General features: G+C 30.4%; 2 protein-coding genes and 1 long non-coding RNA gene across 3 annotated transcripts; all 3 read right to left on the bottom strand.

Moving 5' to 3' along the window:
* Window positions 1-730: 730 nt before the first annotated feature.
* Window positions 731-9,123, bottom strand: LOC113401407 (apolipoprotein D-like). Its single transcript, XM_026641319.2, has 5 exons — window positions 9,020-9,123; window positions 2,360-2,485; window positions 1,600-1,730; window positions 1,124-1,308; window positions 731-909 (listed from the first exon to the last, which is right to left on the bottom strand). The coding sequence occupies exons 2-5, from the start codon at window positions 2,483-2,485 to the stop codon at window positions 770-772; spliced, it is 582 nt and encodes a 193-aa protein (XP_026497104.1). The 5' UTR covers window positions 9,020-9,123; the 3' UTR covers window positions 731-769.
* A 1,610-nt stretch (window positions 9,124-10,733) lies between these two features.
* LOC135193348 (uncharacterized) lies at window positions 10,734-14,924 on the bottom strand. The gene is made up of 2 exons (XR_010309173.1): window positions 14,638-14,924; window positions 10,734-11,004 (listed from the first exon to the last, which is right to left on the bottom strand). It is a non-coding gene; the product is annotated as an uncharacterized LOC135193348 (long non-coding RNA).
* Window positions 14,925-19,492: 4,568 nt separating this feature from the next.
* On the bottom strand, window positions 19,493-23,120 carry LOC113401371 (apolipoprotein D-like). The gene is made up of 5 exons (XM_064216849.1): window positions 22,930-23,120; window positions 21,431-21,588; window positions 20,965-21,149; window positions 20,355-20,602; window positions 19,493-19,856 (listed from the first exon to the last, which is right to left on the bottom strand). Exons 1-5 carry the CDS (start codon window positions 23,008-23,010, stop codon window positions 19,668-19,670), a joined length of 861 nt encoding a protein of 286 aa, XP_064072919.1. The 5' UTR covers window positions 23,011-23,120; the 3' UTR covers window positions 19,493-19,667.
* Between the last annotated feature and the right edge of the window lie 1,596 nt (window positions 23,121-24,716).

Genomic DNA, 24,716 nt, shown 5'->3' with positions numbered 1-24,716 from the left:
AACCTTTAATCTTTAAATTCGAGGGTAGTGCCAACATAATAAATAATAATCAGAATAATATGTATGTATATGTATATATGTGAACATGTTACACTCATTATATTTACTGCTTAAAAAATGTTTCTCAGTCACAAATTGTACAACAATTTAAAAAACACATAGATTTTGTTCGCGATGATCTTAATATTAAGTTAAAACTTGACTTCCGAATAATATTTAACGTACTCATTCTTTAAAGGACGGCAACGTATCTGCAAGCCCTCCGGTTTTGTAGGTGATCCTCCTGTTAGTTTACCACGTATGCTTTTAATGTACTTTCTTCTTATATCAATTTATTGGTGAAAATAATTGGCAAACGGTTGCTGCGTATATAATACTAAAACTTAAAATTATGTTTCTTTCTTCATTTCCTTGTTAAATGTATTAAACATGTTATCACAATTAATTTAGAAATCAATTATAATAGGATAAAAAACATTCGTCTCTATGACTTTAAGGATTTTCAAGTAAAAAAAAAATGGTTTTAGATACTTGCCATAATAGGCAAAATACTTAAGGCAATCAAATTTTAAATATTTACCCAGCAGAGCGAATTAAAATATTAAATTGGAGGTGATTGAAGAGCGTTGTGATGGTGGAATTCAAATGAACCAGCACTATGGCCCTCGTTACAAGTAAGTTACTTTTAACATTATTAAATGCATTAAATGTTAATTACACAATTTCTTTGAATTCATATATATAATTTGTTTTGGATTTTTTTTTGTATTTAGTCATCGTCAGTGCAATTCTTTTGGTCTGTTCGCAGGAAGTAAGCTCGATTGATATTGTTCTTATCTGCGGCTGCGTATGCCTTTTCTAGAGTTTCAACAGGTGGGTCTCGTTCTCTGGTCAATATCCATGCATTTCCTACAAGAGACATACTATTAATCAATTTATTTTTCGTGACTTTAAAATAACTTAATAGATTTTTTAAATAACTAAACCTGAATAAGGTTTGATCAGAAAATATCTTGATCACAATACATTTACGGATACTCGTCCTTTGATATTATTGCTGTATACCTACGTACAGTGAATAAAGAACACAAACTATTTAAAAGTAAATAGACTTCATACATACTCGTATGAAATACGCCAAATTCGTAGCAACTCCACACCAGCGCAAAGTTGTCGTAGTCCGTGTCAACGACCCAGTAGGGTGCGGCCATGTTGATGGGTAGTGATGGGAACCGGACGGAGAGCTTGCCTTCATCGGACCGGCTCACTTGCATCGCTTCCCCTTCTATCTCAGACTTCATGCCAGTGCTGGTGATAGAAAAATATACATTACTTACCATTTTTAATGTTGGAAATATTTTTAGGTCATTTTCAAATAACACTTGTGAAAAATCGATAATAAAACAAATCCAAGTAAAACTTAAACTATCTTAACTTTTATGACAATATTATTAAATCCTTAGTATAGAAATAATATTGGCAAATATTGGGTCTAAGAAATACCAAAATCGGTTAACAACTTTCCAATAGGCTAATATATCAGCTTTATAAAAAAAAGTGACATAAATTATGATAATATATATTAGATGAATTACTTACAAAGAACTTATCTGTTTATTGACGACGCTTATAACACCGTTGTCTTTTTGATCATAATTGGCAGTAATACATTTGCCTCCGAACTCGAATACTGCGAAGTATTTCTCAACTTCGTACCATTTACCTAAATACTGAAATCAATAAAAGTTGAAATGTTAAAAAATAAACCATGTTGCTTTCGATTACCAAATAAAGAACAAATAAATAGAAAATCGATTTAAACAAATATAGAAAAAAAACTCAAAATAAAATTAACAAAATATTTATTAGAGAGCCAGTCTAAAAGTACGCTTTATACACAAATTAAAATATACATATAATATGTAAAAAAGAGTTACTTTTTATAAAAAGATTTGCTGTTATCACGACTTATATTTCGAATACAATAAATAAAATATTATTTACACAAATGTTAAAAATCATCTAATAATAATAATATATAAATAATCACGAAAGGCTGACGCATATATTTACTTTTATACAAATAATATCAACATGTAACTTTTGAAATTAATATTATACTTAAGTACGTAACAAAACCTTAAATTTAACCATATTTTAAAATGTTTAAGAATTGTTTTTGCATTAAATAGGTTTTATATCACGTTCGATTTTTGTGTCTCATTTTACATTTAACAACCTTTAATCACATATTATATTATCACATCATTAAAAAGGGGTATAAACGAAGAACGAACGAACGAAAGAAGAAGAGAATGATGTTCAGGAAATAAACGTAAATAAAAAGTTAATAACTTACTCGATTCGCATTAAAATCACCCATAACGGCTACATCTGGACAGGATCCAGGGAACACCATCTGCGCACTGCATACTTGCAATGACAACCCGCATAGGAAAATAGCGATCGCTCTCAATACAGACATCTACAAGAGAAGGAAGAACTATTATTTTTAGAGATTATTATAATTTTTTAATTAATGTTCTACATATAAGCTGATGGCAATTTTTCTATTCTTTAATCAATTACAATTTATAATTAGAAAATAAGCAAGAATCTCAAGATATTTTGTTTGCAATGGAAATATTATAGATTTTCATTGTTTAACTTTTGTCAGAGGTTCGCATTCATCGTAATACTTAAAATACGCCTAACAGACTAAAATTAATATTAATCATAGCCACAAAAATAGGTATTATTATATTTGTTTATTCAAGGTTCTCGTAAAAGCTACTGGTACGATGGTTGTCAAACTTTCATACTGTGATAATTTATAGTTTCATACGCTATATAGAGTTCTTATTAAATGAATGTCGTTATCTTTTGGACTACGAAATTTTTTGTTTATTTGGCATAGATTAGTATTTTAAATCAAATATATTTTTTTGTATTATTCGTAGCATATTTTAATGAAGTTTTTAACTTAATATATGTATAGAATATAATATACTATTGTTTATCATTATAATTTATTCAAAATCCCATTGCAATTATATCACATTAATATAAAATCAGATGTTGTTTGATGATTCTATGAGCTTTTCCTCGTTGAAAAATTATTATTAGTCGGCCTTTGAATAAAAAACGAACGTCCGGGCGTCATATTTTAAACTGGTTTCAGATTCGAGTACATTAACAAGTATATGCTAATAGAAATAAAGGTTTTGCGTATTTTTAAATTCAATGCTATTAAGTCATCAGCCACAAGTTACTGGCATTGTCAAATTTTAAATTAAATAAAAGCTCTATAAAAACGACAGAATCATAATACATGTTTTTGTGTTTTGCTTTGTTATATGGTTATATACATAATTATATATTCTGTATTGAAGTTCTAATTCCGCTATATTAAGTTAGTTAAAGTTGTAACTGAACCATCTTACATGTACATGTCATATTCTAACTTACATAACAACAAAATAGCATAAGACTTTACGAAAATACACGATTTATAAAATAGTCTGAGGTGGATTTAATACCTTACTCCCTTTGGCCAAGAGAATATGCCGCCCTCTACCTCTTGTAACCTTTCAAATCGCATGATAGTATGATGCGAATCTCGCTATGTATTATGTGTTTGCCACAAGGCGTCACGGGCGCTTCTACAAGAGCCAATAACGAATTTCACGAAGTGAATGTTTTACAGTGACGCCAACGCGATGTTGTGTTATATGTCGCTATCTTCTGTTATATCTTTTATTTAAAACCTTATCGAAAGGCGTATCGAAGTCGCTCATTTGATACCCACGACATTTTATTAATAAAAATGATATGATCGTATGAATGTAGGTATTCTGTCTGTTTTGTTATACCTATAAGTTAAATATACTCATCACGAGACTCAACGACCGAACGAAATACACATTATTATTAAAAAAAAACGATTTTCCGCACGTTCACTTATTCGCCCCTGAACTTATATCGTTTCTATATAAATATTAAACATTAAGTACGTATAAGACAAGTACTTATTATTAGTTTTACATGTTCGTAGAAGTGGTCGAGGACTAGAAAAAGTTAAAAACAAAAAATGTTGTTTGTCCATTTTGTCTTAATGGATAATTCCATTATGATGTTATTGGAAATGTACAGTCAATAACAAAGGGTAAATAAAATAATCTACGTTCATATATAGGTGTCAGATGAATCAAGGAATAAAGTAGGCAACACTAGAAAAACATCAAAAAACATCACATGAGAGTATTTAGTTAATTGATGTCGAAATACAATATTAAGTTTTGCAATATAAACAAGGAAAAAAGACCGATATAGACCATATAAATAAAAAAAACCGATTTTATGCTCTTCTATGCTTTAGGCATACCTTTTCATTAACTAAGTTACGATAAGAGAAAAATTATGTATGTTCTACTTTTATTAAAATATGTATAAAGTGTCTTTGTTATTGAGTATGTTTACTTTAAATAACAAAGGATTGTTGAAAATGTTTTTCTGAGTGGATTTACCTTACAATGCTAAGGGCCGTTATTGTGTGCAAATGATGTTCCCGTTTTGAAATCTTAGGCATATCTCATTAGACTTATTTATATGTTTATTTGTTTTATTCTTATGTAAAAACTTAAATAAATCATTTTACGACCAAACATTAAACTTATTGATAGCAAAATTAACTTTTCAGTATAGTTTCTTTAATATATTTTTAATAAGGTAATGTTTTATATTTATTATTATGATTTGATTGGATGTATGTATGTTTTGGGTCACATGGGTTTTAAAAAAAAAATATTGAATATGTAAATTGATAACGTTTATTTATGTTATTTGTGCTTAAATATATAAAAGTTTATTGAAAATAAAGGTCGTTGTTAACAACGAGCTGTGAATTCCGATCCGACATACATAATATATAAACAAAATTTAATGAATCATAATTAAAAACTCAACAAAAACAACGGGGACATTTAATATATTATATATATTATTACAATTATATGTATAATATTCTCCGGGCTTAGTCAATAAATTGATTCTACATATAAAATTAATATACGTCAATTCCTTGAAAGAAGCCTTGGTAACAACACTTTTAACCACGTCAATTTGACGTTTCACGTTCTTGGCGATGTCATTTCTAATACATGTACTTAGCCTAGGTCAGGAGGCTGTACGGTACTTTGAACGGTAATCTTGGGCATGTAAAGTATTTTAAATACAAGTATCAAGAATAAGCGAATGTTCTATTTTTATTCGAATGACATGGTTTAATTACATTTTGAATAATCAGTAACTTTACTTTTAAAATGTAATAACATACTTATGTTATTTCTTGAGAATTCAAATCCGTCGTCAAGGCCATAATTTTTATGCCCACAACAGTTAGCGTATCTACCAAAATATACGTATTGCAATATTTTATGTGAGGATATTATTTTATTTAAAGTTTCAAAAAAGGTATGGTAATTATGACTATGTTACCGTTAGTTTAGCCAAACCAAAAAAATAATATGGAAGTACTTTTAAAATATTATTTATACAAAATTATTCATAGTCAATGTTGACTTAAAAACCTAAAGAAAATATGTACATGCACTTGCACAAATAAGTAACATTATTGGGCTAAATATTTTAGTGATACGCCAATATTTTTGGAATTAAAAGTTACGAGGTAAAAACTTAAACGATAAAGCAGAATGTCACAAATGGAGAAATTAACGAATCACGTAGAAAACATTTTTAATTAAAAACTATAAAACATTTATTTACGTTAAAAACATTTAAGTACAGGAGATGTTGTTTATTTTATGCTCACATAATAACCTTTTAACTTGTTCCAATAAGATCAAAATAATTAATGAAAGCCGTTATTTCATACGCTTAATCCCATAACTTGTTCGAACGACCGGGGCGTCGGTATTATATGTATGTGAAGTATACCGTTCACTTGATGTACTTCTTCTTGTCCTATAATTGATTACTAGTAGTTTGTTATGGCTTCGTTTATATAAATAAAGCCTCCTATTCACCAATAAGGCTTATTTTAACATGAAGTTATAACAAAATCGAATTTACTTACAATTAAGTTCGAAACTAGTAGTCAATTTTTTAAATCAAATTTTCTTTATAATGACTATGCAATAAATTCCAACTCTATTAGAACATAAAAAGCCAGTTAATATTATTTTTTTTTTACGAAGGTGATTATTTTTTCTTCCTTTATTATCTGTTTGAATTATATCGACATTATATAGGGATTTGTAGAATGTGTTTAAATCGAGAGGTTTTTAATTATGTTCATTCTAGATTAATGTATGAGAATATTTTAGCAATGAATCTTGTATTTATTTTATAGAACATCCTCAGAAACTTGAAATAAGTTTTACTTGTAGTAATTTTTTAGGAAAGCACGTTTAATTAATATCGACTGGATATACTTTCTTACTTTAGAAAATACACATTTTAAGCTGCTTTTTGCAAAATTGCAGCTCTGGAAATAGTCAAAATATAAATCAATTGATATGAAAGCCAAAAATTAAAATTAAAATGCATGTACGTAGCCTCACTGTCATCCATTCTGGATTTTTGCTGATGTCGTTTTATTCTATGATATATTTCAAATATCTTATAATATCTCAATAACTACGAATCCAAATCATAAAGTGTAAGCTTTATGCTTGCTATCAGAGATGTTATGGATATGAAATTTCGGCTGTATGAATATTTCGGATATATGAATAATATTTTACCGGTTTTTACTACGGTTACGGATACGAAATTATTTCGGATTATCCGATTGTTTCGGATGATTTCAGTTACGAATAAAATTAGAGCATTTAGAAATTGTAAAAGAGAAAATGACAAGTTAACAATTTTACTTTATAAAAAAATCCTTACACTTCAATTAAATACTATGTATAACACTATTCAAAGTCAAAATTGTAGTAAATATAATTGTATAGATTATTATTTCGGATAGGCGATTATTTTGGTTACGATTACGGAGCTACGAAACATTCCTGATTTAAATGGCCAATGAATTGTTTTATAAGCTTTTATATTAATACATATAGATATATATATTGATACGGATTAATATTGGGTGACAAAAACATTAAATTAACTATTACACAATGTTTATTTTTTACTGTTTTTTCTAGTATCTGTTGTAGTTTTTGGCTTCAAAAGCGAATGGATCAACAATAATTTATCCGACTATGATGTCACATACAAATACAATAAACATACGACATATTTCAACATCATCATCCGTAACGTTTATCCGAAACTATTAACTATATTAATATTAATTTTATTTTACTGAGAAACGTCCCGTGAACATAAAAACTTACTGGTATCGGAACTGTTTATAATATTAATATCATGTAGTTTATGCACAAATAGAACTAATTCAACCTTTGTTATTGTTACAAATTACCCGTAATTATTGAAATTGTTTATCTGATGTTCAATTTATAACAATCAGCTGCAATCAACATCATTTATCATGATCTAAATCAAATAAAAAAAAAATATTATAAACTCTACGCCGTTTCGGTTTCCTCCTCGTTTAAAAGCAATAAACATTTAACTTTTTGTACATTACACATAATGAGTTAATAACATAAATAAGCCCATCTCAATAACTAAGTATCAGTACATTTTGATGGCAATACGACACTCAATGGCTACTGTTCCTGCCGTTACAGTTCTTTGGACCATCGCCTTATTTTTAGGATGCAAAATATAATTTCAAATTTGACTGTTAGTCCCTTATTAGCGTGTACAACATACTTATTCATTAGTGTTAAAAAATTAAGTAATAATAATATATTAGCGTAAATTGAATCTATGATTATTTAATTGAATCCTTAAGTCAACATTTTAACTTTGCTATAGAATTTTTTTGCTCTTATATTAAAAACCAATGCCAATAAGTAACTAACATGTTTGTGTGTGGCAACTTAGCTCCGAAATGAATGACCATTTATTTTGGACTTACATTATTTTGCATGTATAATTGTGCCAAAAATTCTATGAGAGACAATTTTGAAAAAAAATTGCTTTGCCCTATACTCCCCACCCTCGTGCAGGAGAGTAGCAGGGATGGAGAAGAGGCATAACGGCATATGAGTCTTACCCCTAACGTACACAACTATTGGTACTTTGTGTATGGATAAACGTTTGCAAAATTTCCTTAAAGTTTCTTAAGATAGATACTAAGCATCTTATAACACAGGAAAATCTCAGGTGTTCCTTTTGATTTGAATCTATCACGTTCGATCTTAAGATCCGCGCGTTCTATTCACTTGTCCATCTCTGTGAATTTATACATATTCGACGGTTAGTCGCTCATAGTACAGGCACTTTTTTGTAACTATAATTGCCTGTTTCAAGGTTTGTAAAATCATTTTGTCTAATAATATGATTAAATAAGAATGTTCATACAAGAGCACGATGATTTTCTTATAAAATGAGATAAACTTATAAAAATAATTGTACTTTATATTTTGTTTTCAAAGAAATAGGTATGTATATTCTGTAACTAAACGTTTAAAATTAATGTATGTTTTATTGAACTTGTAAATTTAATTTTGTTGAATAAATATTGACGGTCATACGAATCACGTCACATGTAAAATCAAGGCCATCAAAATTATTTACCGCATACATTATCAAATATTTGATATTATCGGATTCCATTATAAAAAGTTTTGAAAACGATACATCTGTCCCGTAGGATTTGAAGTTTAAACAACAAAAAAAAAAATTATTATATCAATTTAATATAAATTGAACAAAAATAGGAAAATAAACTTAATAATATAGATATAACGAACAATTAAGTAAATTGTATCTACACAGTAACTGTTTTTATTATTAACTTATGTAGTTTAACTGTTTTTGAATTACATACCTACCTTATAACAAAAGAAATAAGGATCGCATATAAATAAAATTGTTAGAATAATAAAATAGAAAACTAATAATTATTATAACTCACCTTCAAAACAATTATTTTTAAACTCGCGTATAGATCAACACTTGTATTTAAACATAAAAACGTCTGTTAGTGCGATCCACCTTCTGGTCAAGCGTCGACTGCACTGGCGCGCATAAAATCTACGAGATAAATATAATAATGATTAGAGAATTCTACCATATATATTTTTTCAATCTACTGTAAAATCCGTAGATGATCGTAGTATAGATATTAATTTTGTAAACGTATCGATCGTATAGATCGTATTTGGTGAAATCTTTATATACACATTATATTATAATACCCCGAGAGAAAAAATATATTGATAGATACTTAATATTATTTGTCGATCAATTTAATCAAAATCTTAATTATTTATTTATTAAAGATACTGTATGATGGGTTTAATGTTTTTTTTTTTTATATAGGAAGTTTCTAGACTCTTATTTTATGCAAGATTGTACGAACAAGTTTTTAGGGTTACGTGTATGTAATAAAATAGAACTCTATATTTTTAAAATGATTCAAAAGATCATGTAATCCACTTAAATGAAGTAGATTTTGATTTTAATAGATTTATAATGGAAATAACCATACCCATAGAGGTAGGTGATTCCGACAAATTAAAGGTGATACATAAAACTCAGGCATTAACCTGACTTTAGTTTAACCCACTGAGCGTAAAATTAAAAACTAAATAAGTACATAAAGTATAAGACAGTTCCGAGTGAAATAAAAAATAAAAATGCGGACCGAACGTCATATACATATACATATTTTTTACGTTAATATTATGTAGTTATAAAGCCTAAATAATAAACGAAATATTTTAATGAAATATTAATAATTTCCTTATGATTCTTAATGATTTATACAGACAACCAGGGTCCTACATTATGACGTGACGTAGTTTGAAAGCCCCAAAAAATATATACATAATGATACAAACCTATTTATATAATAATATCTAATATTTAAAACAAATCAAGAATCCGAAAGTGATAAGTGTAAAATGTATTAAAAATATGCTCTATTTACTACTACTGGTTTTGTTAATTTGGAAAAGGAATAATTAATTGAAGAAAGAAAAGAAAATTATAATTAAAATATAGGTAGGTACTTTATTCAAATAGGTTCTTAGAAGCAATTGTAATTTTACAAGACTAGTTTACATGAAAACCAAACAGAGGTTCGGAATTTAAATTCTACCAAGATGAATCAGTATGAAATTTAGTGCCTAATTCTCTTTCCCAATAATATAATTACAGTATGTTATTTATACACAGTAGGTACTTTTATAATTTTTTGTATTAACAATGCCAACTTGGTTACAAAATTTCTACGTTTAAGTTACTACACTATGATAAATTAAGTTATTGCTTTAATAAAATCTGCATATTATTTAGTTTTTTATTAACAACGCCATCTATACAGCAACATTTAAACTAAAGCTAAAACCGAGCTGATATACTGAAACTTGTGTAAGGAATTCTGATTTGTCACTTAACCAAAAGAGGGCAGCACAAAGTTATATAAAATTCAAAATAAAAAAGAAGAATACATATTAATAAATTTATTATAATTGTAAAATATTAACTTGAATAAAAAAAAGTCGATAAAAAAAAAAATCCTAAAAAATATATTTAATTGTAAACAAAGATTTGAACTTAGTACTTTAGACTAGATATAAGAAGTCCATTTTCGTCATTTACTTCGACTGGGAGCGTGGCGTCTCCTGTAATCCGGCTACTCGGAGGTCGGGGCCGGAGGATGGTTTGAGGTCGGGAGTCCTGGCGGTGTGTGGCCCATGTTGACTGGACGTCCACACTAAGCCCGGTATTAATATGGACCCCTTGGAGGAATCCGAAGGGTGCAGGTTCACTAAGGAGGGGCGAACCGGGCCAGAGGGGAAACCCAGCAGCCAAAAGTCCCCGTATCGGGCAGTAGTGGGATAGCGGCCGGGAGTGGGCGCTCATCGACAGCCCGACCAATACAACCAGACCCGTCTCTTTTTGTTGAAATTTTAGGCATACAAGGTAATATGTACATATCTAATCTAACTATTTATCTTACTTGAACTAACCTCATGTATTAACAAATTTTTGAAATTATATTTTAATACTGTAAATTAAGTGTTAGAACAAAATAAATATATATATATATATATTAATTTGGAGTTGTATGAAATATATAAGAAGATTAAGAAGTCTGTGAACTACACTGTTAGTCCATTGAAATGTTAGCATTTTTGGTCCAAACTGAACATTTCCTAGAGGACGCGATGTTATTTGTGGGACATGTAGAGGGGGTCAATACAACCTTAACCCCAAGTTTGTGTTATTGGCGCCCTTGTTCCCCGTCCACCATCTTGAAAAAGGGGTGGAAACATATTTTTAACTATATCTCCGAAACTATTAATTATACGGAAAATTTTAAAGACATAATTTATATCAAATCGTTGTGGCTACAATTATATCTATGTGACTTTTTAACAAAAATTTAAAAAGTTATAACCAAAAAAGTGAGAAAGTTTGCTCAAAAATTTTCTTTCTTGCTTAATAACTTTTTTACTGTTCATTTTAGCACAAAATTAGCTCAGGACGAATTTATAGAGCATGTCTTTCTGAAAATCTTACTCTATAAATTGTTCCATTTTCGGTCAATTTTAAACGCTGTTAAAGCGCTCCAAAGTCGACCTTATTTTTACTCTAGTTTTCTAGTAACATATTTTCGAACATTTTTTTTACAATTTCTTCTCTGCGTCTTATAATTCGTTTTCATATTCCGAAGATTTCTGTGCATTTCGACCTCCTCGTAATATTTTATCTCATGCCTTTTCGCAATTTGTTTTTGACAATGCCGATTTCAACAGCAACACAATTGATGGGAAAAATACTTTCCATGCGATGGAAGGTCTTCAATGAACTCAAATAATGTCTTTGTTTCATTTAGTAATATAACCGCCTTGATTTATTAACAAAAAGTAATTTGAACCTAACAAACTAAAATGGCAAGTTACTTTATTATAAGATTTTTTTTAAATACCTGAAGTAGCTCAAATATTTATAATTTAATATTACGCATTACGTCACCGATATCCGTTTTAGCGTTATTAAAAATCAACTCATAATCCATGAAAAGCCTATTTTGAGCAGTTACTTACTTTTTTACCTATGTACATAAAACTAAATACAGAATACAATTTTTAGGTTTTTATTAATATTATGATACATCTCATTATACTAAGGTTTTGTTAATACATCTTATATATATTAACGGTTTTTTCTTCAAAAATATATACTACTTTACATATAAATTATTTTATGATTGTAATGGTAATAGTTTTTATGTATTTTTTTATATATCCTTTGAAATGCTTATACATTTTTTTCAAAGTGAATGTTGACCTATCTGCTGATGGCTTATTTTTAGTGTATATATACTAGGGACCCGACCCGACCTGCCTTCGCACGGGTGCAATGCTGATACTAAATATACTACAGAATGTCTTTATATACAACGTTTACAGCTTTTTCAGTCCGTTCAGGGCTTTATTGAACCATAGTAAATGCACAATGTGTTTAAGGTATTTAATTGAATAATAAATAATTCTCTATTGCTTAAAACCGCTTCGTAAATAAGCCATTACTTCTCAGAAAATTAAATAATAAAAAATGGTTATTGTGGGTTATCCCTAAGAGATAGACATACCATCGCAGACTTTTTAATACCTTTTTAAGGTGCACAATTATATTCTTAAATCATTTATCTATTAAAAAAATCGCATCAAAATCCGTTGCGTAGTTTAAAGATTTAAGCAAACATAGGGACAGACAGCGGGATGCGACTTACTTTTATTATTGGTAAAACGAGATATAAATGACTTTTTTGATTGATTTGCAATTTCGCACAGTAACTTCTTTTGCGACGTAGAGGTTTACTGATAGATGATATTTATAAATTTAAATGGTGAGAATAGGAAGTAACTGTGTACATATTTTATCCGTACGAAGACAGGATGGACATCTTGTTTTGTATATGCATAGTTTCAAAAAAACATTAAGATCTGTTTATCTTTAGGTTATGTAATGTTTCATTACATAGAATATAGTGACTATTAAATGCAGTAAAAATATTTTAAATGTATGTACATTGTTTCATCCGAGTGAAGACAGCTTAAAGATGTTTATTGCATTTTAAACAGCGAAATAAAAAGAGACGGGTCTGGTTATATTGGTTGGGCTGTCGTTGAGCGCCCACTCCCGGCCGCTATCCCACTACTGCCCGATACGGGGACTTTTGGCTGCTGGGTTTCCCCTCTGGCCCGGTTCGCCCCTCCTTAGTGAACCTGCACCCCTCGGATTCCTCCAAGGGATCCATATTAATACCAGGCTTAGTGTGGACGTCCAGTCAACATGGGCCACACAACGCCAGGACTTCCGACCTCAGACCATTCTCCGACCCCGACCTCCGAGTAGCCGGATTACAGGAGACGCCACACTCCCAGTCGAAGTACACGACAAAAATGGGCTTCTTATATTGAGTTAAAATAGGAGGTTCGAGTCTTTAAGTAGTTATTATTTCTATTTTTTTTTCTTTTAAGAGTTTCAGCAAAATAATTAAAGGGCAAGTCCTCCTGTCGCAGGTATTTGTATGCTTAGCATGTACAAACGCAATATGTGGTTCTTTATTTAAAATGTTTTTTTTTTATGGTTTTGTTTTTTTTACATTTTTTTTATCCGTTGAACAAATGTATACTCTGTTGAATAATAAAGTAAAAAATAAAGTAACAGCCTGAAGTATCCCACTGCTGGGCTATGGTTTTCTTTCCCTTTGAGGAGAAGGTTTGAAGCTTATTCCACCACGCTGCTTGAATGAGGGTTGGTAGATACACATGTTACAGAATTCCATAGAAATTAGTTTTCCTCACGATGTTTTCCTATACCGCCGAGTACGTGATGTATTATAAAAATAAATTAAGTACTTGAAAGTTCAGAACCGCGATAGCCCAATGGTTAAAACGGATGCATCTTACCCTATGATTGCGGGTAAACTCTGAGATAACGAGAGGGCTGTCGTTCTTTTATAAGATACATGTGAATTTCGTGAATTTGATGCAACCTGCATCTATTGATACAAATTGAGTATAACACCTTGAAAGTAAGATTAATTATATAAGGTATATCTTCCCTTCATCGGATACTTTTTGTACTACGATTGTATAGAATCTCGATTACTGGAGATTCAATTGAAGTAGGTACCTAAGCATAAAACAAATGTTCATTTACAAACAAAACAAAATGTCAAAAAGCTTCAAAAAGTATATTTTTTATACTACGCACTTACTACATTTTGCCGTAACTCCCCTAGATGGCGCTACAGCACACATCCATTTCTATTTTATACGCAAGCAAATACGCATTTACGCACGGACAGTAGAAAACGTTTGCTGGATCTTGCTAGAATATAAATATATGTACATTTAAAAGGTGTGCTTAAGTATTTCCTAACAATATATAATATTAACAGAATAAAAAAAATATACAGCTAAAATAAGAAAATAAATAAAAATATATAATTTTGGATATCAAGGTTGGAACCCAGCTTTGAACGAAATATTACAAGCACATTTTTACCACATATTTCGACTGGGAGCGTGGCGTCTCCTGTAATCCGGCTACTCGGAGGTCAGGGCCGGAGGATGGTTTGAGGTTGGGAGTCCTGGCGCTGTGTGGCTCATGTTGACTGGACGTCTACGCTAAGCCTGGTGTTAATATGGACACTCTGGAGGAATCTGGGGAGTGCAGGTTCACTAAGGAGGGGCGAACCGGGCCAGAGGGGAAACCCAGCAGCCAAAAGCCTCCGTATCGGGCAGTAGTGGGATAGCGGCCGGGAGTGGGGTGCTCAGCGACAGCCTGACCAATACAACCAGACCCGTTCCTTTTTGCTACTTTTGCTGTCAAACTTGTATTTTATACCATTTCATACGAGAATTTAATTTCTTTTTAAATTTTTTTATTAATAACAAAGAAACTGCGCGGCTTGCTTGCCTAGTTGCGGAAAACATTTTGTATTCCTTCTCGACCGGATTGTCTCACAATGTGAAAGCCTTGTTTTCTTTATTATAATTTAAAGTAGAAGATAAGCATGTTCTATGATTTATTTGTTACAGAAATTCAATGTTCTTTGTTGACTTAACTTATAAGGTCCCAATTTCACCGTCATATAATATAGTTATCCTATTTGTGTGATTATAACCGAATATTTTGAATTCAGATTAACTCGAATGACTAAGTAGCATGCATCCATCGATATGAGCATAGCTTTAGCTTTAGAAATAAGAGAGTATACGTGTGTAAAAAAAAGCATCTTACAAATAAACTTCAGCTCTAGTGGTATCCAGCATAGTTCTATAAAATGCTCCAATGCGGCTTGGTGCATGCACATGTAGCAGATTTTCATTGAAATTATACACAAATATTATTGAATAATATATTTTTAAGTATATTTTTAAATAAAAATATCATATACACTTTACCATTTGTACCATTCTGTAATAGAAAGAATAGTTATAACCTACAACGTATTTTGAGAATTAAAGTAAGTTGTATTGTTAGTTTTTTTACAAGGATTAAGTAAGTAGTTCGTAATTATCGATACCGCTTGATAAGGGATTTTTTGATATATTATTTATATAATTATGTGATAAATTTAAATTTAACTTTTAATTCAAGGGTATTATTTTAATGTTACTCATACGAATGCAGGACGGATAGCTAGTATTGTAATATAAATGTAAATAGGTGTTTACTTAAAATTTAAAAATATGAATGGAAATATAAAATTTTAAAAAATTACTTAAAATAATTGTTTAGTTTTTATTTTATTATTTGATTTGTTTTTTTTTTTTTAATTATTTACTGATCATTACATCGTTTCATAATTATCGTTTTCCTTTCTTATTATAGCTACTGTATGTCTTCCATAAAAAATTCTAGATGTTAACTGTATAGTTATAATATGACTTTTATATTAATATTTGATGTATTTTTTTACTTGTGCATGTTGTGTTGTCCTTTAAATGAGAGTATGGTACATGTAGATTTAAATTAAAAATGTATTAGTAAAGGCGTTTATGTACAACCGTTGGAGATCCCAAAATAAATACATAAATAAATAACAATGATGAGAAAGTTTCTGCGCTAATCCGAAAAAAACTTAAACTTACTTTGTAAGACGAGTTTAAGTTTCCTCCTTCTTAAATATTTTATAAACGCAGCATACATAATTATGTACAAAGTGTGAAGGCAGGCTGCGAATTAATACTGTTAACTAGGTACATACACTAAAGATAGAACATAAATGTAACTGATACATTTACGGTACTAATAATAAGTTTGATGTGTCGATATATTGCAACGACGCGCCATAATTATAATCACTAGATTAAAGTTTGAGTAATATGTTATAATAATTATCTCTGTAATTGATAATTTTGACAATCTTGATGACTCTACACCTTGGCTAGAAATAATGTAGAAGTTCTGACTGCAGCACGTCTGTCTGACCCTAAATATATATTATCTGTCTTGTTATGATGTAGAGGGCGACATTTTTGATGATTGGATGAAGGTGGAAATTGAGAGATTGCAATAGTTCCCTCAAAAATATATTTTGCTTAATCTTTTATTAGCATCTGCTCTACAAAATAGCAGTATGATATATTTGATTAGGAAGAATAGACGATAGCAATTGGTAGACTACGAAGTAAGCTCTCAATTTTTTTTAGGGATATTTTATGCTATGCACTTAGCCGTAACGTCCCTAGATGGCGCTACAGCACATCTACATATTTACTATTATACCTGTAAATACGTACAGACAATAAAAAGCGTTTACCGGGTTTTGCTAGGTTTATAAATATGGTTGAAAAGACGTGCATAATTTTTTCCTAATAACACATAATAATGACAGAACCAAAAAATATATAATTTAAAAATAAGAAAATAAATAAAAATATATAATTTTTGGTATCAAGGCTGGAACCCAGCCCTTAACGAAATATAAGAAGCATATTTTCACCACATATTTCGACTGGGAGCGTGGCGTCTCCTGTAATCCGGCTACTCGGAGGTCGGGGCCGGAGGATGGTTTGAGGTTGGGAGTCCCGGCGCTGTGTGTGACTCATGTTGACTGGACGTCCACGCTAAGCCTGGTGTTAATATGGACACTCTGGAGGAATCTGGGGAGTGCAGGTTCTTCACTAAGGAGGGGCGAACCGGGCCTGAGGGAAAACCCAGCAGCCAAAACCCTCCGTATCGGGGAGTAGTGGGATAGAGACCAATACAACCAGACCCGTTCCTTTTTGCTACTTTTGCGGTCAACCTTGTATATGTCGGCGATTCGCCAGAAGTCTCCCCGGGATTCATGTAGAAATACAGAAAAACACTTTTTGCATTAATAAATTTAATGGTCTGAATAGTGAATAGTTCTACAATTGTCCGAGGAATGCCCGCCTGAACTTACTTTTCTACTAACTAAACTATGACATCCTTTTTTTATATCAACAACAAGACCATATTCATTTTGTTACAAACATAATAACTATTAATGGCTTATAATAATAAAAAAATAATATAAAATTATTTTTGATCTTAATTAAAAATCGAAATATATTGTAATTAGCTTAATTATTTATCACTATCTATATTAAAAATATACCGGACAAGTCAAATTTACACATTTCTTGATAAAAAGAAATCATATTTATATTTCAAAATTATTAAAACAAATTTTATGACAAAAATAGATCATATTTATATTTCTAAATTATTTAAACAGTATTAGTTAATAATTGCCATAACCAAAACTTCTACTAAATCTTAATTTATTTAATTCCTTACTTATTATAATAAATCTGTCCGGAAATCATAGGCTTAAAACGCCATAGGTACAAAACAAATGTTAATGACTTGCTTGATACATTCTACATTCCAAAATAAGAAATATAACTTAGTATTATCTAAGATTGATTCTAAAATGTGAATTACTATTTATTATTCTACATTTTACTTACTTTATTGCTAAGAGTAGATAATACTATTTCCTGTATTATTATATATTATATACTACATTTCATACCAGAATTTAATTTCTTTTTAACTTTTTTTATTAATAACAAAAAAACTGCGCGGCTTGATTGCGTAAGATAAGCATGTTCTACGATTTATTCGTTACAGAAATTCAATGTTCTATGTTGACTTAACTTATAAGGTCTCAATTTCACCGTCATGAAATATAGTTTATCCTATTTGTGGAATTATAATCGAATGTTTTGAATTCATAGTAGCTCGAAAGACTAAGTAGCAGACATTCCTTGCTTTGCGTAAGGTTGCCAGGTCGCCAAACCTAATAGCCGAACAGACCAGCTAGCTTGGCCGGACATTGGGGTAAAAAGTCGGACACCCTACATTATTGAAGATCTTGTGCCTCAGTATTAACAGATACGCTAAAAAGTGTATGTAAAATTAAGCTATTCTGATTATTACCACGAATCTTGTTAATTTCAAATGAAATTTTATTGATTTTATTATACCGCAAACAAATAAATAAATAAAATGTAAAAAGCCGGACAAACCGGACACTTTATTTTGGCCGGACATGCAATTAAAAAGCCTTACTATGTCCGGACATTATCCGGACGCCTGGCAACCCTAGCTTTGCGCATAGCTATTAGAAATAGGAAGATATACGTGTGTGAAGATAGCATCTTATAAATAAACTTCACTTTCAGTGGTATCCAGTATAGTTCTATTGAAAGTCTTATAATAGTTACGTCGATTAAACTACAAAAATCGCGCTTTGAAAAATGAGATGCCAGCTTCGCAAACAGACCATAGTATTTTGCCAAATTTCGAGAATTTGACATAACAAAAGACGAAATCTATTAAGTTTGATATGTCTTAGTTAATGGTTCCAAATAATACTGTAGAGAAGTAAGTAGAACTAAAAAAAAATCACACTCAATAATAATTAATAAAAACACAAAAAGTTTTTGAGACCATAGCTTTGCAGAAAGAGATGGTATTTATCATTTAAAACGACTAACAAAGGAAGAACTAATAAAAACGGTAAGAATTTTTCGTATATCTCAAAATGTATATAAATAAATTTGTGATCATTACTCTGCGTATTGGCGTTTAAGCCGCGAGGCCATATCAACTCCCCGTTTCCGAAAATTGCTTACAAACTAAAAGTATTGTTGATTGCAACTTGAGCACATTATAATAAAAAATGTTGACATTATAGTTTTACCAAGACTTTTGCTGACAAAAATAATAATATTGTAATGCCATATTATTAAAGAGTTTAATTATGGACGGGCAATGCTGTATTTCAAGACAAAAAGCTTGAAATTACAGTATAAACTTATTTCGTGCCGGTGCCAATTTTAAGTAATTTGTAGGATTTTAAATATGTAATAAAAATGCTAACTATTTCTTGTCGTCGTTTTATTTATTTTATCAGTAGAGTTTTTAAAATTATTTGATTGACATTAGTAAATGTCGGACGATGTATTTGGTACAAAAGCCTTTAAGAGCTAGTCATACTGTTCCGATACTAATAGTCCACACAATTGATTTTTACTATAGGACTCAATAAAAGCTATTTATTGTTTTAGCTTGATTTCTTTTTCCATTTCAGGTTTTTCATCTTTCATTTCTTCTGGCTTATCCATCTTCTCGTCTTTTTTCTCGGAGATTTCTGGCAACATCATTGGTTTGGGTTCAGCAGCAATTTCTGGAATGGCAGAACGTTCTTGCGGAATTTCAGACTTTACTTCTGGCTTTAATTTGTCCTGCAAATATATAACGTGATTTAATTTAAGGATTTATAGATTGAATACACATAATTCATTCAAATCGTCCTTATAATTAAATGAATAATAATGTATAGAATCTTATTTGACGAAAGACAGCAAAATATACTTTATCTATATTTAAATTCAAATTAATATATTATTATGTTGTATATATTCTTTATATAGAGTTAGATTATATCTGTAACAATATCTTTATAAATATCTGTAATTTATATTTGTGATAAAATATATTTAAAAAAACGTTGAATTTATTTATATAATATTAGCCTCCCGTCCCAACTTCGGTCGGGTGACATAAGAGTTTTATTAACGTCTCGATCGCAATACCACCTATCAGGTCCAGACTAAATCATCCAGACAGCCACTCAAATACACACAAAATGTTTAATCGAAATCGGTTTAGGAGTTCAGTTACAAACACACGTACAGAATATTTATATATATAAACAAAGGTATAGATTCAGATATTCTTACGTCAACCGTTGGAACATCATCTGCAGGTATTTTCGATAGTGGAGCATTTTTAGCATCCATGATGACTTCTATGACATTATTTTTTATTTCCATGGGATCGGCAGCTGGGTTAGGGAGGATGCTGCAATCTGCCTGATTGGTCTTCACAAAGAAAGTTCTGGAGATCTTGTAGCGGTCCAACACAGCGTATGCACTTTGCATTACCAATGATGGCGCGAGACGCTCTCTTGTTAAGATCCAAGCGTTTTCTGAAAATATAACACTAATTAAGTGACTGGAGTTTCTATGAATTTTTCTTTTTTAGTATTCTTTTTTTTAATTATTTTTGTTATTTGTCGTTAAATTACAATTTAGATATTTCTAAAATAACCTTGGTTACATTTTATTTGGTCAATAATGAAGATAAAAAGTTATCAGTTTTTAATTACATATAATATTCATAGAATACACAATTACACATACTACATTTAGAAGAAGTTCACGATCTTCTATATTATATACAGGTTATTGCTATTTTCCAGTCAGCTCTAAAAGAACTAGCCATAAATACTCCTAAGGCACTTTCAATCTTATATAGCAATTTTTTTCGATAAAGCTCTTTAAAACTTACGGATGTGCACTGGTCCAATACCACTGCAGGACCACATGACTGCGTAGTTGTCATAATCGGTTTCAAGGATGCTGTATTCATTGTCATTAGGCATAGACATTGCTGGGTACTTTATGATCATACGACCCTCACCCTCTCGGCCAATCATCTGAAGCGATCCTTCCATCACGCGTTTCATTCCAGTTCTGATAAGAAAGAGGTTTTGATTATAAAAGAGTTTTTTTTTGGTGGTGGTAGCTTTACATTCTATTGCACTCAGGAACCTCACTAACCTAACCTAACCTAACAGCTAGAATTACAATTATACCTCTTCATAATATTATATATTATAGAAAAAATTTGGTTATTGAAAAGTGCAATTTTATTCTTTAAATCATTTTTTGAATTATTTTAATAATGTTTTTAACTTAATAAAATCCATAATGATAGTTTAACCGCATTTAAATATAGAACTCTTTATACGTACAATGAGTTAGTGATCTCATTAGAGACAAGTATTCTGCCTTCAGGAGTGCTCTCGTACTTAGTGGTGACGCATCTGGTACCCAACTCTGCGATAGTAAAGTATCGCTCCGCTTCGTACCATGCGCCCAGAAAGCGGTTCACGTTGAAGTTAGCCATGGGCTGAAAGAATGTAAAAATAAATAAAAGAAACAGCCTGTAAACGTCCAACGGCTGGGATAAGACCTCCCCACTTTGATATACATGTAGCAGATTTTCATTTGACATATCCTTCATGATGTTTTCGTTTACTGGAGAGGATGAGATAAAATATAAGTAGGAACATGAAAATTCACATGCCTGGGTTTGGACACCCATTCTCCGGCTTGGATTCACGTCTTCTAACCACTCACCATAACGACCAGTATCTATAATCATAAGTCAGTAAACCCTATCCTAATGCTACAGGATCATATATTTTCATTTTAACAGTACATCATGTCTAGTAAAAAAAACTCCTAATTTAAAATAATGTAAATAAAAAAGCTTGATTTTTTAAGATTATGCAGTTTCAAGTGTAATCAACAAGGAGCAAGTGTATGAATGGCCTAAAATCGAAAGTACTATTGACAGAGAGTGAATGTCGTCGACCCCTTGAACCGGTCCAATAGCAATACACGTACATGTTCAAAAAAGTATTTTTAATATGATAAATATTTGTAATAAATGTAAATTTATCTTTCGTAAATTAAATATCGGTACACTTAAATTATCAGTATGTTCATATGTTTGAATCAATAAGTTTTTACTTAGACAAGCGTTTGTACTTTTAAATGTACAAATAGTATTGCTAATTATAGTGAAACGGTTTTGCTACAACTACAGATACTAAATAACAATTAGGTATCGACTTAAAGGGTTTAAACTCTAATATCTGATACTTGCTTATTTTACGATGGTGACGAAAACACTCATAAACATTTAGCACGTGACGTATGTATCTCGAAAAATAGTTACATATGTGTATACAATTTCATGCATCTATAAAGTTTTAAGGATTTATAATAAATGGAAACATTTTGTATCGATAGCATAGAACACTAACAAATTGACAGTCTCTTATTTCTACATTCTTGAATAAGTATAACGAATGGAATTGACAAGTATATAAAATAACATATTTGTAAATACAATTTTATAATAAAAATTGAAGCTAGGAATAAAAATAGAAAGTAAAAGGGAATATATTAATATCAACTTATTTCTTCCCTAAGCAGCGAATATATTACGACTTTCTTTTGTTCTGGAGTTTGGAAGGGCGACGCAAATACGTATATATATATATATATAATCACAAAATTATTTTGAATGATTATGATGAAGTTATTTCAAATGAATAATATTTAATAGAATATATTTTGTGGTATTTATGCATATACAAAATATTTGGTAAGAAATTAAATCAAACATTTATTTTTAAATATATATTAAATTAATACTTATTAATAGTCAAAACCAACATACCTGATAATCAGGGCACCATCCTAGCGAAGGGATTTGCGCTGATGCCGTCGCGACCAGAAGCAGCACCGAGAACCTCAACATCTTGGATATGATTGCCAGGAGATCAGGAGAGACCAGGGGATGTGTCGGGAATGATGTTTCACGCCCCGTACTTCGCTTTTAAACCCTCGCAGACGGGAACCGGTCTGGATCTAATGGAGTTAACCCTAGGTTGATTTATGTATGCTGTAATGAATTTTGCAACGTGCCTTGTTAGGCAATGCTTAGGCATGTGGTTGATAGCAAACTTTTTTAATGCTGGCAGACTGGATGGCTTTGTTAAATAATTCAGTTTTTGTTTATCCAAGAATAGTCTAAGAGAATTGTTTTTACTTTCCATGAAACCAAAAAAAAAATATATGGGGTATGGGAGTGGGTAATTTGTCGAATAAATGACATGTGACTTCTGTCTTCCTATTCAATGCAGTTTAAACTATTTACTGTGAACTGTTATAATGCTGCAAACGAATTAAGTGATTGTATTTAGTATATATCTTTTAATCTTTTATTATACCTGGGAGTTTAGTCATCAGAAAGATATTTAGTGTAACATTATTTTATATGGTAAAAAAGGCAGAGTTAAATTCGTCAAATTTGTCTAAGTTCTAAATTAAAAAATAAACTCATTTCAAAAAATAATATTTAATATAATTTATATAATAAAGAAAATATCACTTAATACCTACATGATTTCGATAAAATGTAATTTGATTCGTAGAAAAGAGTCGCAGGGTAGTGAGTTGGCCGATTCTTCGTCTTAGACTATATATTTAATGAAATATAACGATTAAAGACTCCTAGAAGCATTGGATTATTAATTAAATCATTTAAAATTTAGGTAAATATGTATCTATTTATGAGGATTTTAATAAAATAAAGTCTTAAATTAATTAATTCATACTGTATACAAAACGATATACATTACCATAACCCATATTGAACTTTAATGTATGGTTTTGGAATGTTCCCATGCCGGCCCATAGATCGCAGCAAAAAGATGTGAGCCATCTGCCTCTACCGGTTTCAGCACATAGCTTTTTTATTTTCTATCTTTGCTATCTATTTTTAAACCTTAGTTCGTTTGCGCACTTGAAGTACATCTTAAATAGTTCGTTGCTTACAGCGCAGAAAGTTTTACCGGATAGGTATCGATAATAGCTTGACAAAGATTTATTATTAACAAGGGTCGAAACATCATGTTATGGTAATAAAAAATGCTATGTAGCTAAGGATTTCATGGAGAACAATCTTGGAAGTTTTGAAACATTTTCAATGTTTTAAATGTAATAAAGAAAAATATAAATATTTGGGACACCCGGTTGGAAATAAGTTGCTTTCGCTATGTATACCTAATGTTTTAAATAAACAACGTTAAAAAATATATAAATGATTATTTATTTATTAAAAATCCCGTGTTAAACTGTAACAAAAATAACTTTGAATAATATTATATGAAACCGTATCTATACAACGGAAAGAGACAGAATGAAAGAGAAAGAGAGGTTCACTCTACTGTAAACATCGTAAAAGAAATTCGTTCCAAAGATATTGGTAAGATCTAAACTCAGTAGTTGTTAAGTTGATACTGTCTACTTAATAGATACAACTAAAGATGGCAGAATCTTCACGGTGTATGGTTTTCAAATAGATCTAAACTATACTACATTAATGTAAGAGAAAAGTATGTAATTTTATAGTAAAATATTTAATCTTTGCCTAGATATAAGGCCGCAAACATCGAGGTGTCC

The sequence above is a fragment of the Vanessa tameamea genome, chromosome 2, assembly GCF_037043105.1.
Source record: "Vanessa tameamea isolate UH-Manoa-2023 chromosome 2, ilVanTame1 primary haplotype, whole genome shotgun sequence".
Lineage (NCBI taxonomy): Eukaryota > Metazoa > Arthropoda > Insecta > Lepidoptera > Nymphalidae > Vanessa > Vanessa tameamea.
Note: the sequence above shows the minus strand (reverse complement) of the source record. Positions and strands in the feature narration are given on the sequence as shown.

What these genes read in the sequence shown, in the direction of transcription:
- LOC113401407 (XM_026641319.2), bottom strand. Translation starts at nt 2,485, where the DNA reads ATGTCTGTATTGAGAGCGATCGCTATTTTCCTATGCGGGTTGTCATTG. An exon ending in GTGATTTTAATGCGAATCGA is followed by an intron (nt 1,731 to 2,359) that starts GTAAGTTATTAA and finishes TATTGATTTCAG; the next exon opens with TATTTAGGTAAATGGTACGA. An exon ending in ATTTGGCGTATTTCATACGA is followed by an intron (nt 910 to 1,123) that starts GTATGTATGAAG and finishes TGTCTCTTGTAG; the next exon opens with GAAATGCATGGATATTGACC.
- LOC113401371 (XM_064216849.1), bottom strand. Translation starts at nt 23,010, where the DNA reads ATGTTGAGGTTCTCGGTGCTGCTTCTGGTCGCGACGGCATCAGCGCAA. An exon ending in AATGAGATCACTAACTCATT is followed by an intron (nt 21,150 to 21,430) that starts GTACGTATAAAG and finishes CTTTCTTATCAG; the next exon opens with AACTGGAATGAAACGCGTGA. An exon ending in TATTGGACCAGTGCACATCC is followed by an intron (nt 20,603 to 20,964) that starts GTAAGTTTTAAA and finishes TTATATTTTCAG; the next exon opens with AAAACGCTTGGATCTTAACA.